This window comes from Arachis duranensis, chromosome 5 (genome assembly GCF_000817695.3).
Source record: "Arachis duranensis cultivar V14167 chromosome 5, aradu.V14167.gnm2.J7QH, whole genome shotgun sequence".
NCBI classification, from domain to species: Eukaryota; Viridiplantae; Streptophyta; class Magnoliopsida; order Fabales; family Fabaceae; genus Arachis; species Arachis duranensis.
Window position 1 is genome coordinate 776,156 of NC_029776.3, and position 13,378 is coordinate 789,533.

Below are 13,378 nucleotides of genomic sequence, written 5' to 3' on the forward strand. Positions count from 1 at the left end.
AAGTTTTAAAAATACCTTTAAGTTTTATTTTGTTTCAATTTTGTCCTAAGTTTTTTATTTGCATCAAATATACTCTCGACAACTAAATTTTCAAAAAAATTAAGACTAATCTAACGATAATGCATGAAAATTATGCTTGATTTGCTTGTGTTAAGAGTTATTCTTATGAAATTGTTGTTGAATTGGTCTTAAATTTTTTTAAAAATGAGCAGTCAGGGGTATATTTGATGTAAATCGAAAACTTTTAGGACAAAATTAAAATAAAATAAAATTTAGGGATATTTTTAAAACTTTTGTCAGACTCCAAGGACAAAAAATATACTTTACTTTAATAATAATAATAATATTTTTATACAAATATTAGAATTATTTGATGTATAAATAGCATTTGCTTAAAAAGTAATATGAGAGTGTTAAAGAAAACTTCTTCTCTGGTTGCCTCATTTCAACTACACACACCTTATTAAGCCTTCATTTGTGTCATTTATTTTGACACAATTCATTCACCACTTCCTCTTCAAGAAGAAGAAGAAATGGAGCTTTCTCAACTTGGTTTTCTGGAGGAACTACTACTACTGGCTCCAAGGAGAGTAGAAGAAACATGTTGGAATAATGGTTTCAATGATCTACTCCCTACTACACCTCCTCCTTCTGCTTCTGTTTCTGCTTCTTGGAGCTTTGACTCTCTTGATGATAACCCTTCTTTGAATCCCTCATTTTCTTCATTCTCTACACCTTTAGACCACAGATTTGACTCTTCTTATGCTGCTTCATTTCCATTTCTTGATGCCTTCACAATCCCACCAGAGCTTCATCACTCACCACCGCCACTTTTGCCACAACAAGAACACAACCACAACAACCACCACCCTTTGGTGGAAGAAGAAGAAGAAGAGCTTGGATTTCTTGGTAATGATGATAACAATCAGAGCTTGGAAGAGAGGAACAGTGGTAGATGCAAAGTTGAGGAACAACAAGCTCTTGAGGTGCCAGCTGTAGTGTTCAACATGGGAATGTGTGGAGAGAAAAAGGTACCAAAGTCAAAGAAACTTGAAGGGCAGCCCTCAAAGAATCTCATGGCTGAAAGGAGAAGAAGAAAGCGTTTGAATGATCGCCTTTCAATGCTGAGGTCCATAGTCCCTAAGATAAGCAAGGTCTTTCTAAATTCTAAACTTATTTCTCAATCAATTTATAGAAATAAAAGGTTTTGATTTTCTCTAAAACTCTTTCATCTAATAGATGGACAGGACCTCCATTCTAGGAGATACCATAGATTACATGAAAGAGCTTCTAGAAAGGATTGCTAAGTTGCAAGAGGAAACAATGGAAGAGGAGGGAAAGAATCAGATACACCTCTTGGGAATTTCAAAAGAGCTAAAGCCAAATGAAGTAATGTTCAGAAACTCCCCTAAGGTAAACTAAACTAAACTAAACTAAACCCTTCTTAATTTTAGCTTAGTACTAACTACCTCATAACTAAGTAACTGAACAAATTTGTGTGCTGTTATGTTTTTTGTTTTTTGATTTCTTTGCAGTTTGATGTTGAGAGGAGGGACCATGACACAAGGATCAGCATCTGCTGTGCTACAAAGCCAGGGTTGTTGCTGTCAACAGTGAACACTCTAGAAGCATTAGGCCTTGAAATTCACCAATGTGTCATAAGCGGCTTCAATGATTTTTCAATGCAAGCATCTTGCTCAGAGGTTTGTTTTGTACTGTACTCTTTCTTAATTAGTAGCTTAATGCCGATTAAGTTTTTATTCTTCTAACTAATTGCTATATATCATGGTCTTAATTAGGTCGCTGAGGAAAGAAACTGTATTAGCACAGAAGATGTTAAGCAAGCACTATTCAAAAATGCAGGCTATGGTGGAAGATGTGTCTAAAGAGAAGAAAGATGGGGAAGTGCCTATGTAAAAGCACAATTTTCATCTTGTGTAATTTGAGGAATTAGGGTGGTAGTAGTAGAAGTAGTTTCAATGAATGAGGTTCAAATAAGTTGGCTTTGATTGATGATTTCATTTTCATTTTTCATAGCCTTTTTACCCTTTAGTGCAAGCTTCATAATTACATTCCCCTTGTGATAAAAATCCTTTTTTTTTTCTTTTTTAGTAGCAATTTATGATGAAGGAGGAATTTTTGCCAAACCTATAAGTGCCATCAAGGTCCTGAATTTGCGGCTGCTTTAAAAATCTCGTCTTGTTTTCTAAACAAATAATTGCATGTCAATGTCATTCTGTAACATGCAGTGCCGGCCAAGCAAGAACAATGGGATGATATCATGCAAATACTAATTAATAAGATTCTTGTTTCTGTCAGATTTTCAGATATGTAATTTCTAGCATAAGAGGTGGTGATGTTGGTAATTGAATAGCATAAGAAGCATTTATATTATAGTGTGAATACTTAGTTCACTTAGTTGGTTTTCTGCTGCTTCATGATTTCTCAATAATTGCAAGGTTCTGAACCTAAGTTTAATTGCAATGAAAATTTGTAGGTAGTAAAATTTTGTATTATTTTATTGTTTAGTGCGCTTGAATGAGGTGTAAAATTTGTGACTATCCAAAAATCTATTATTTCAAGTAGTACAAATCAAGAATAATGAGACAGAGTCCGTGACTTGAAAGAAAACTGCTACTTATCAACAAACAGAGAGCAAATCAGACCATCATGCAATGGTAGTCATGGAAGTGTGTGCTTTTGGCTGTTCTCTATCATTATTATTTTTACTAGTTATATTTTCCAAGCATTACATCAACAACAAGAACAAAGAGGTTGGATACAAAGCCTAACCCTGGTATTAGTTGAAATAGAATTCATCCTGGTATGAGTTCTTGTCACGAAAGCTTGGTACCAAAAATGATAACAGAATACAAAGCAAAATTCTTAAAAAAATTGCAAATTTGGTTTTGTTAAAAAAAAAAAAAAAAACAACAAAAATTATTGACTACTAGGCTACAAAGTCTAAAACTAGATGTCAAATGGCTACTACTATACATTGTCGTCAATGTTTTCCTCATCAGAACAAAAGGTGTTGTCCATGAAATTGACTTGGGACTGTTGAAACTTGTTGATGGCATCTCTAGCTTCAGAAGCCAAGGCAACTTTTGCAGCTTTAACTACATCCCCTTTGTGAATTATTTTTCCAGGTACAGGGATTTGTAATCTTGCAGAATTTGCTATTCTCCTTGCTTCCCTACGACGTAGTTGATTGATGTATTTCTCATGCATTCCCTTGTTCTTCACTTGCTTTAGCACAGGGGGGCTAACAAGATTTGTAACGTGGGAGCCGCTAAATCTTGAAAGGGACTGCTTCTTCTTATGGCTTGAAGATGATGTCTCAGTGCAACTTTGCAGCAACACTTGGTTTTCCTTTTGTTTCGTTGGAGTAGAAAGTGCTGCACTAGGCTGAGAAGCATTGGAAGAAAAATCAATGTTTGGTTCAAGAATGGAAAATATGTCCCCTCTGCGGCCTTGATCGACTTGAAGACGGTGCTGTAACAGCTTCTCAACAGACTTCTGGGTTATGCAGTTCTTTGGTTTGAGAATATTTGGTCTTCTAACCTTCTTATCAGTGGGTTTGAGCAGTTCACTGGCAGAGATTGAGAATTGTTGAATGGGCGATGATTTAACTGTCCTTGCCCTTGATCGAGGAGGCAATTGAGGCGGCGTCATGTGGTCACCATGAATTCTATCAAAGCAATCTTGTTGAGACTTTCCTGGCACCTGCAATAGGGAAGTCAATGATTTACTGAATATAAGAATAAAATATGAAGGCTATAAGCTAGCCATGAAGATCTATCTATCTAACTTGCCATCAACTACCACCATACTGTAAAATTGTAATTCTTTGTAGACATTATACACACAGAAACCTTATCCAACAACTCAATTTTAGAAAACTATTATCAAATTTTTAAAAAGTTAAACCACCATTTACCCACTTCTATCCAGAGCTGTCAAACAACATGCAGGTTCTTAGACGACTTTGATAGCATTATATTTGTTTTTAACTAAAATATGTTTCAGCTGAAAAATTTCATACCTGTAACCCTAATGATAAAATTGGAAACGGAGGAACCAAGCCAACATAAACATATAAGATCTTTGAACTGTTAAGGATCAAAAGAGTGTGAAAAAACGATAAAAAGCATATACCATTTTAGAAACGTTCTTCCAAAAATGGGGGCTTGGTTTCACAGAAAAGAATGCTCTTTGCAGTGCCAATTCTTGTTCCTTGGCCCACCCTTCCGCTGTCTCTTTGCCACGCTTTCTCTTCTTCCTCTTTGCCTTCTCTCCACCTTCATTCTTCCTTACATCAGAAACTTCCACACTCGCAATACCGCAAACCACATGTTTTTTCTCCACCTTCGCCTCGGACACCGAGGGTTTGTCGTTTCTGCTCTCTTTCCCGTCGTTTTGGTACGTCGCAGTAGAGACTTCCCCTTCGACGAATCTGGGAGATCTTCTCAACAGAGTGGTACAACCTCTGGTGTTTCGGGAGCAAGATTCAATTGGCTTTCTCTGATTGGAAGGTTTCTTTGAAGAATCTTTGAGCTTAGAAGCGATGGGTGTTGTGGGGTTGTGGCTGAGGAACCTAGGAGACCTTCGAGGAGTTGTTGGGGGAAGCTGATCGTTGTTTTCTTGAAGGAATCTTGAAGACCTTCGAGGTTGGTGGGTGATTGTGGCATCTTTCTTCAGCGGCATTTCAACGAACACTTGGGTGGCGTTCAATGCTGAGACAAATCAAAAGCCCCTCTTCCTTGAGAGGGAAAATAGATTCAAAACTTGAACATTTCCCTCACCCCACCAACAATAAGAAACCACCCACCCGCTATGTCATATGGGCTTTGACTTCAGCTGTAACTTATGGGCTTGAAGCCCATTTTCGCTGCTTAAATATTATTTTTGTTGGGCCTAGAAACCCAAAATTACAAAAACAAGTTTGATGTACAGATTTTCAGATCAAATTCGGCCTCATGCATGGAAAACTCGACGGCCAGCAAAAAACTCTTTAAATAAAATTTTAATTCGCAACGAATTCACTCTTGGTTGACTCATTGACTGAACAGAGAGATATTATAGACAAAAAAAACTCTAAACAAGAGAATTGTTAAATGAAGAAGATAAGATTCTAAATTAAGAAGCACCGATACAACACGCGATACGGACACGACACGACACGAATACGCCGGACGTTCTTTTTATAAAAAATTGGATACGACACGTTTAAGATACGTTGTGAATTAAAATTTAAATAATAATATTAAATTAATAAAATATCATATTGTAAATATAAGAGTAAATATAGTTGCATAAAAAAGTCTTAAATTATGCAATTATTAAAAAAAATAAACAAATTTTAAGCTAGTGAGTAAGTAAGCTACCAAAGACAAACGGTAAGTAGATTTATGTTTTGATTTATTAATTATTTTATTTTTAAATTTAAATTTTGATTTGTTTTAATTTAAGAATATTTTAAAATTAGAAAGAAAAAATTGGTTAATCGGACCATAAAATCACAAAATCAATTGAAGATTTACAATCCAGCAGAAAGATTCGTCTCATGAACATCTGAATCGAGTTGGACATATTCGGATTCGTGACAGCTCCACCAAAATTCTGCACCACAAGAAGACACGCTGTGAATACGTTCCTTTAAAGTATCCGCCGCATATCGGCGTCGAATTCGCATCCGACACGGATACGCTGGCACCATGAAAAAATCCGTGCTTCATATTTCTAATCACCTTTGATAAAATTACAAACATAAATGATACATGCACATTAAATATCAGTTACTAAATCATTAATTATATTTTTGTGTATATTTATACATATTAATACACATATTTTTAACTAAATAACTAACTATCAAAATAATCAAACTTAGAATAAATGAATAATTATTTTTTTATAGCAAGATAATAAAAAAATTTATGAAACACCAAAAACATATTTTTGTACAATAATACGATTGAGTTACAAATTATTCAATATTGATTAACTTTTTATTTTCTTACTTTATTAATCTCCTCGTTTTTAGAGGGTTTTTTTTTCCTTCTTGTTCTCTCCCCCTTATTCCGTTTGCAAAAACGATTGCCAACTAATTAAGTATACCTATCATTTAATTTCCAAACAATTGGTTCAAGACACTCAATGCTCTATGTTAATTTAATTTAACTCCAAACACGTTTTCAATGTTTAAAATAAATAAAGATTTCCGGGGGAAAAAAAAGTAACTAAGTTTTCTGTGTGTGATGCTTTTTATCTTTTTAAGATCACTAGTTGCCCAAACTACCTTCTAGTTCTAGAATCATTTTCCACTCATGCATATAGTTTAATTTTAGTTACAAAGTTAGCATATGACGATTATGTAAGTTTTTAAACCCTATATATTGGAGAGAAAGTCTTGTATGTTTTATCAACTTGTATTGAATGTATCATAGTAGTTACACGAATTCCTCATCTTCCAATTTCTTTATATATTAGATAACCAAAAGCAGCTGATGATGGTATATTAATTAGGTAGCCACTCAAATAAAGACGTCTAAAACATCTTTTTTAAAGATGTTTTTTAATAATTAAAATTTAACACATATAATTGATTAAATCGTGATATTTTTGTCAAAATTAAGCTAGACAAATTGATTTGAGCAAAAAAATGGTAAATCAAATTTTAAATTATAAGATTCTCAAAATTAATATATATAATAGGAGTATTTTAATTATTTTCTATAATAAAGGTATTGTAGTAATTTTTTATAAAAAATTATATTAATTTAAATCGGTTTAAAATTTGATTTACCATTTTTTCGCTCAAATCAATTTGTCTAGCATAATTTTGACAAAAATAATACGATTTAATCAATTATATGTGTTAAATTTTAATTATTAAAAAATATCTTTAAAAAAGATGTTTTAGGCGTCTTTATCTTAGTAATTCCCTATTAATTAACTAAATAATTAAAGAATAGTATTAATCTCATTAATTACTTGATTAGATAGTTGTAAAATATAGCGGCCATGCAACAAAGGTGTACCATATGAATTAGCCAACTTAATTAATACTAAATTCTTAGCTATATACTTATGTATTCGATTATCATCAAGAAGATCGAGGAGGAACAAATTAAATTGAATGAAGAATAGAAAACCAATATTGAATTGATGTAGCAGTGTAAAATCTTATTATTAGATATTTTTCTTATGTATGTGGAGTTTGAGCTTAAAATTTGAGAAGGGTAATAAAAAGAAAAAAAAATATATATATATATATATAGAACGCATATTAAAACGGATAGCTACTAAAGATTGATTCGGATGGACAAGTTCCTAATAATAATAAGATTCAATTCGAATCTTAAAGGAAAAAAAAATAAAGGATTAATAAAAAGAAATCACTAATAGAAAGATATGGAAGGGATAATATAAAGTTAATATGATAAATAAAGCCATTGATGCACATTGTTAAAGGTAGTTCGATGACCACCCAAAAACACTATAATATATGTAGTAAGTTTCTGAGTCAGCGATGCATGACATACATCTTAACCTAATTCCAGTCTTTTTTTGCCTCCCACTTTTTTCCTAAAACCAATCCTAGATATGCTTTTTAATTAAGAATTTTTAGCAGTAAGTACTTAAAAAAATCGAATTAAAGATTTAAAAGTAAGGTATATATCCACTTGCCACACTTTCCCGTCGGAAGCACTTAAATAGTTTCAATATTCAAAAAGTGATTCGTTCGGCATTTCTCTCTTCCTTCCTTCCTTCCTTCCTATGTGCTGATGATGAAAGACAAATGGCAAATATAGTGGAATACAATAATTTCTCTTTGGAAAACAAAATAATGAAAAGGGAAATTATTATTATTATTATTATTATTATTATACCTACTAACTAGAGAGGAAAACAAAGTGTACGGTATTTAATTATTGTAAGGAAAGAAAGTGTATATTTAAAAAAAAAAAGAAGAATATTTTAAAATATATACATTTTTTATAATAATTAAATAATGACAATAAATATATTATTATTATTATATAATATAAAATATTTTAAATATTTACAAAAAATATTATTTTATGTTTTTATTATTTTTACTTTTATTATTATAAATTTGTAACATGCTAAACAATGAAAAAGAAAACTCTTTTTTTAACAATTTAATAACACACTAAAAGCGTTTCATTTTGCAACAGTTTTGTTTTAACTGCCGCAAAATGTCGAGTTGCGAATATACTAAGATACTTTTTTTGCAGTGATTTTCTTCCAACCGTTGCAATATATTTTTAACTTGAATTTTTTTCGTTTAAACATTGCCTTATTAAATCTACTCAAGTTCTCGCTATTTTTTTCAATACATGTTTTAATGCATTAGATACATTTTCGATTTTGTGTTACGCAAAAAATAATTCATGAATTAAAAAAATATTTATAAATTAATAATATGCACAATTTTATGAATTATGTTTTCTCTTGTATTATTAGTGCATTTTGAGTTTGTATTCAAGCATAAATGATAAAAAAAATCAAGTGAACGTCTGAATACAAAAAGTGAAAACAAAGTTCAATAGAACATAAAAATCATAATTACTAAAGTAGACAGACAAGTATCGTGTTGACTTGGCCAGAAATATTCTGTCACAAATCTACTGCAGTCACGTGATAAAAGATCTAATAAGTCATTTTTAAACCATGGCCTTTTGTTTAGATCGAAACCCTTTTTTGTAACATGTACTTTATCTTCTCTATGTTGGGTGTATAAAATTTCATTGTCTTCTTCCGAAACCTTATTTAGCTCAACATTCCTGTAGATGACATATCCTCTGGAAGAGATAGCATTTAAAAATCGTCTTCTGAATCAGTGTCTTACCCATCTAGAGTGTCATCAACTATTTCGCCTGAATATTCAGTTGACACCGAAAATATGAACATGCAAACAACAACCTAAGTTTACTTAAAAGAAAATGATAATTCCCAGGTTATTACCTAGTAATTAAGAACAAAAATTTTGGAATTATGGTAAGAGGACTTTAAACCTAAACAAAACAAAATTAACAATTATCATATCCTTCGTCGGTAGTTTAGACATATTTCTTGAAAAGAAGCTCTGTAATAGAACGTTCTATATACTTTAATTCCTCTTTTGAAGTAATTTCCAACTCAACAATATGCGTGTTACTAAAGCGCGTCCGCATCATAATAAAATGCATAGTTCATAGCCTTTTTTGTAAAGCATATTATGTCTCTGTGATTCACTTTCTTTGCTAGAAATTTATTTCTAACCTTTGATTCAGCAAGTATGTCTTCAGAGGTCCTACCAGTCACAAATGTCACAAAAATATACCCAAATTTCTCCTCGTACATTGTATTAATTTATCCCGTTAACATTTATATTTGTCTTTTTGTTCGTAGGAGAAGTGTAGAAAAAATGCCATAAATCGTTCAAAACAAATGTACACACATACTGGAGGTTCTAAAACAATGGCAAAAAAGAGACACGAAGAAGTAATCAATTTAAATTCAGTTTCAGAATTTTGACTTGTTTTTGGTAATATAGTGTTGTTTGTTATATGATTGTGTCTTGATGAATGTTATAGGAGCAACGACAGGAAAGGCCTATTAGTAGAGGAGAGACATGGACCAGGAGTCATAAAAAAAGATGGTTCTTATATGAATAAAGATGCGCGTGTTGTTGGGGTAAATCATGTTCTTTAATTTTTTAATTTCTGTTTGAATTAATACCATTGAATTTAAATTATTGTAAATCCGAATCTCACATGTCTATAGGAAACAATTGAACATATTGAGGGCCAAGATGCCTCCAACAAGAAATTTTCACAGAATGATTCCCTTGCACAAGAGTTTTGGAAGGAGCACCCAGGACGAGTTCGTGGATTAGGTTTCGGTCTATGTCCCACTCAGTGTTTTCGTAATATTTCACAGTAGTCTGACTCCGATGTGCAGATTGAGGAGTATCAGATAGAGATTGTAAAACTGAAGACAGAGGTAACAGAACTCAAGGCAGCGACAACAGAGGAAAAGACAAAGAGACAGAGAATGGAGGTAGAGGCAGCAAAGGAGAAGGCAAAAAGATAGACGATAAAAAATTTGTTAAGATACATAATCCAATAACAATGAGGTAATTTGTCACCTGAAATAGCTGCAGATTTGGATTCTTTGGGAAGTGCACCGACCTCATCCCATGCAAGATGATGTGTTGGTACTAATAATCTAAATGATACTTCTTGAAATCTGAATACTTTTTAATATATATATATATGTTCTGTTTGGTGTGATTTAGTTTGATTGGTTGTTGGTTGTCTTAATAAATTAAAGCAACTTAGTGGAAGAACATATAAGGAATTAAAAAATTGGCATATATTATTATAAATTCGAATTAAAAAAAACTATAACTCTACATTTGGCAGCGATTACAAATCCGCCGCTATATTTTAACACAAATTTTTAACAGATAGTATTTTGCAGTGGTTAACAACCGCCGTCATCTACAGACAGTTCTATTAACGTTTTAGTAGCAATTAGAACTACCGCAAATTGACTGCATAACTGCTGTTATTTGCCGGATGTAGCGCAGTGACACTTAAACAAGTTCTAAGAATTGTTAGAGATATTAACGAATTTGATTGAATTACTCAATATAATATTTATTCATATCTTAATAATGATCATTTATAAAAAAAAAATTTACGTGAGAATTCAGGTATATGTTATGAATATGTGGTAGAGGGGGAAGGTTGTGGAATGTGGAGTGGGAAACAATAAGAGCTGAGGCAGTTGATGATGAGAACGTGAAACATAATATGGTACACATAACTGGTACTATGCACAGGAACAGAACCAGGGGTCTCTCTATCTTTATGCGCCACCTTCCATACTAACTCAATGTTACTTCATTTCATATTTCTTACCTAAGTTTCTTTCATTATCCGAAGGTTTTTCAATATATATACTAATTAATTGCTTTTATACTCAATAGCCATCAAGGGATGTCCATCATTATTATCGTTGGCCATGCCCATGAATTATTGATGAGATTACAGTGACCATAAGAAGCCAAAAATTAGATAAAATCATCTTATATTATCACCGTGAATTGAGGTCAATCCATACTTAATTATACTTATGATTATAGCATTCAAGGTTCTGAAAATGACGTATGTTATTAACAAATGAAGTTAAGAGTTAAAAAAATTAGAATTGAATTCAAATTTAATGAAATAATATATTTTATATAATATATATTTTTTAAGAAATTCTTTTAAAAAAGGTTATTAATTTTTTAACTTATTTTTCATTAAAAACAAACTGATTGAATCGATTTCTTTTTCTAAATTAAACTAATTAATTTCTAAAAACTCTTGGTCTGATTCTCAAAACCATGGGTATCACCTTGTGAATTATGGTCATCAAATTGCATGAGGCATTTTTTTTGTTTGAAACTTAAAATTATATAAGGTCATTGTGATATATCCTAATGTGATGACTATACATTGGGGTAAATTTAGAGGTGAGTGATGATTGAGAGTTTTAATTCGGTTTTCTAATTATTTTCTTAATGCTTAAATAAATAAACATTTATATTTTTTGTTTTTTGAAAAAAAAATAACATAATACTTCTTTATATGAAAATTTAGAAGATAAGCTAGTACTCAATTATTATTTGTTTAGATAAATGAGTATTAAACACAGTTTGTGGTTAAGGTATAACAATTGAGAACCAAAAGTGAGCTAATAAATACACGAATAATGAAGTATTTTGCATGAACATTTTTATAATGAAAAGCAAAAGGAAATTGTTCTTGCAAGTTGTAACATGTATGTGAGAAAAAAAAAAATAGAGTAAATGCAAGAAGATTCACGTTGTAAAGGAACAGTGAAATTAGGTCATGAGATGCCTTTTTGTTTGGTTTGGGGCAAAGGGGTCCCCTGTTTGAAAATATTTCTTTGGGGTTCATCATGTCTTCCAACAACTTTTCTCTTTCGTATCTTAATTCATTCAAAGTTTGTGAGATACCAGGGTGGACAACATTCCCCCACTATGTCATAAAAACTCGTATTCATAGAAAATTAAATTTTATTTAGTTAATATTAATTAATTTTAAAATTTAAATTTATAATTTAAAATTTAAAATTTAAAACAAAAAAAAAGTTGATTCTCTACAGATTTTAGTATTATTTAGTATTATTAATAAATACTAAATAAGACATAATTGTTTTGACTAATATTTTTTAGATTTAGATCCTCTAAAGTTTGAATTTCACTTTAGAGATTAAAGTGTGATATCTCATTATTTATTTTATAGGTGGGATCAAGAATAAATATGAAAGAGAAACTATTTAAGAGTAGATCACACTTTATTCTCTAAAGTAAAATTCAAAATTTAGAAGATCAAAATCCGTAATTTTTTTAGTTGTTTTTTTTATTTTTCTAGTATTACTGTATTATTATATACATTTCATGTGGTGGCGCCTTTATTTTTCCTTGGGACCAACACAACATAGCATAGCATAGCCAATGGAATACTAGATACGTGATCATATACACAAGTTCACATTTCTATTCCTGAAACTAAGCCGAGATTGTTAAGTTTGTTCCATTTTTGTTTTTAGCCTCTCTAAGGCAATCGTTAGCCTTACACAATTTATGAAGAGCTGTGCTTGACATTTGTTGTGTCATAACGTACGTAATGAATTATGTACAATACAATAATCTTTATTACAAAAATCTTTATTACAAACTATACCTAATTACCTATTCATTTAAGGCATTGTCATCCATTTAAATACGTAGATTGATTATATAAGTTTCTTATACTATAGTTTATATTGCGTTATCATTTATTCCGTAAGTTATTATAGTCAATTCTTTGTATAACTATTTAAATAATTGTTTAGACACCTAAATTTAATTTAATTAGTGCATGAATTGAAGAAGGACGCAATGTTGCACTTACATGCATGATACTTTCAATTATTCGTACATGCATACTTTCAATTATCAGATAAAGAATAATTTTACTAAGATATGGAATTTGTCCTGTATTATAATTTCTAATCGTTAGTCACATTTATATAACAGAACCTATGTGTAATTTTCACATCAAGTTATCAACTAGCTAGTATATTTTATAGGATATTTCTTTATTATTCATTTATTCTAGCCAGAGAACCTTTAAGTTTTTTTCTATTGTTTAATTATTTAGGTACAAAATGGCATATTCTTGTAGCACAAATAATACTTGTCATAGAGCTTGGTACGTGGTGGCCAAAAAGTAAAAAAGAAAAAGAGAAATAAAGAACATTACCCCAAGATTGCACATTGCATGCCCACTGTTTTTTCAAGAGATAA

At 31.2% G+C, this 13,378-nt stretch overlaps 2 protein-coding genes across 2 annotated transcripts; one reads left to right on the plus strand and one right to left on the minus strand.

Moving 5' to 3' along the window:
- The first annotated feature begins 413 nt into the window (after positions 1 to 413).
- LOC107487220 (transcription factor bHLH93) lies at positions 414 to 2,318 on the plus strand. The gene is made up of 4 exons (XM_016107833.3): positions 414 to 1,154; positions 1,240 to 1,413; positions 1,536 to 1,703; positions 1,800 to 2,318. Exons 1-4 carry the CDS (start codon positions 534 to 536, stop codon positions 1,884 to 1,886), a joined length of 1,050 nt encoding a protein of 349 aa, XP_015963319.1. The 5' UTR covers positions 414 to 533; the 3' UTR covers positions 1,887 to 2,318.
- A 623-nt stretch (positions 2,319 to 2,941) lies between these two features.
- On the minus strand, positions 2,942 to 4,795 carry LOC107487056 (uncharacterized). The gene is made up of 2 exons (XM_016107634.3): positions 4,159 to 4,795; positions 2,942 to 3,726 (listed from the first exon to the last, which is right to left on the minus strand). The coding sequence occupies exons 1-2, from the start codon at positions 4,705 to 4,707 to the stop codon at positions 2,992 to 2,994; spliced, it is 1,284 nt and encodes a 427-aa protein (XP_015963120.1). The 5' UTR covers positions 4,708 to 4,795; the 3' UTR covers positions 2,942 to 2,991.
- Between the last annotated feature and the right edge of the window lie 8,583 nt (positions 4,796 to 13,378).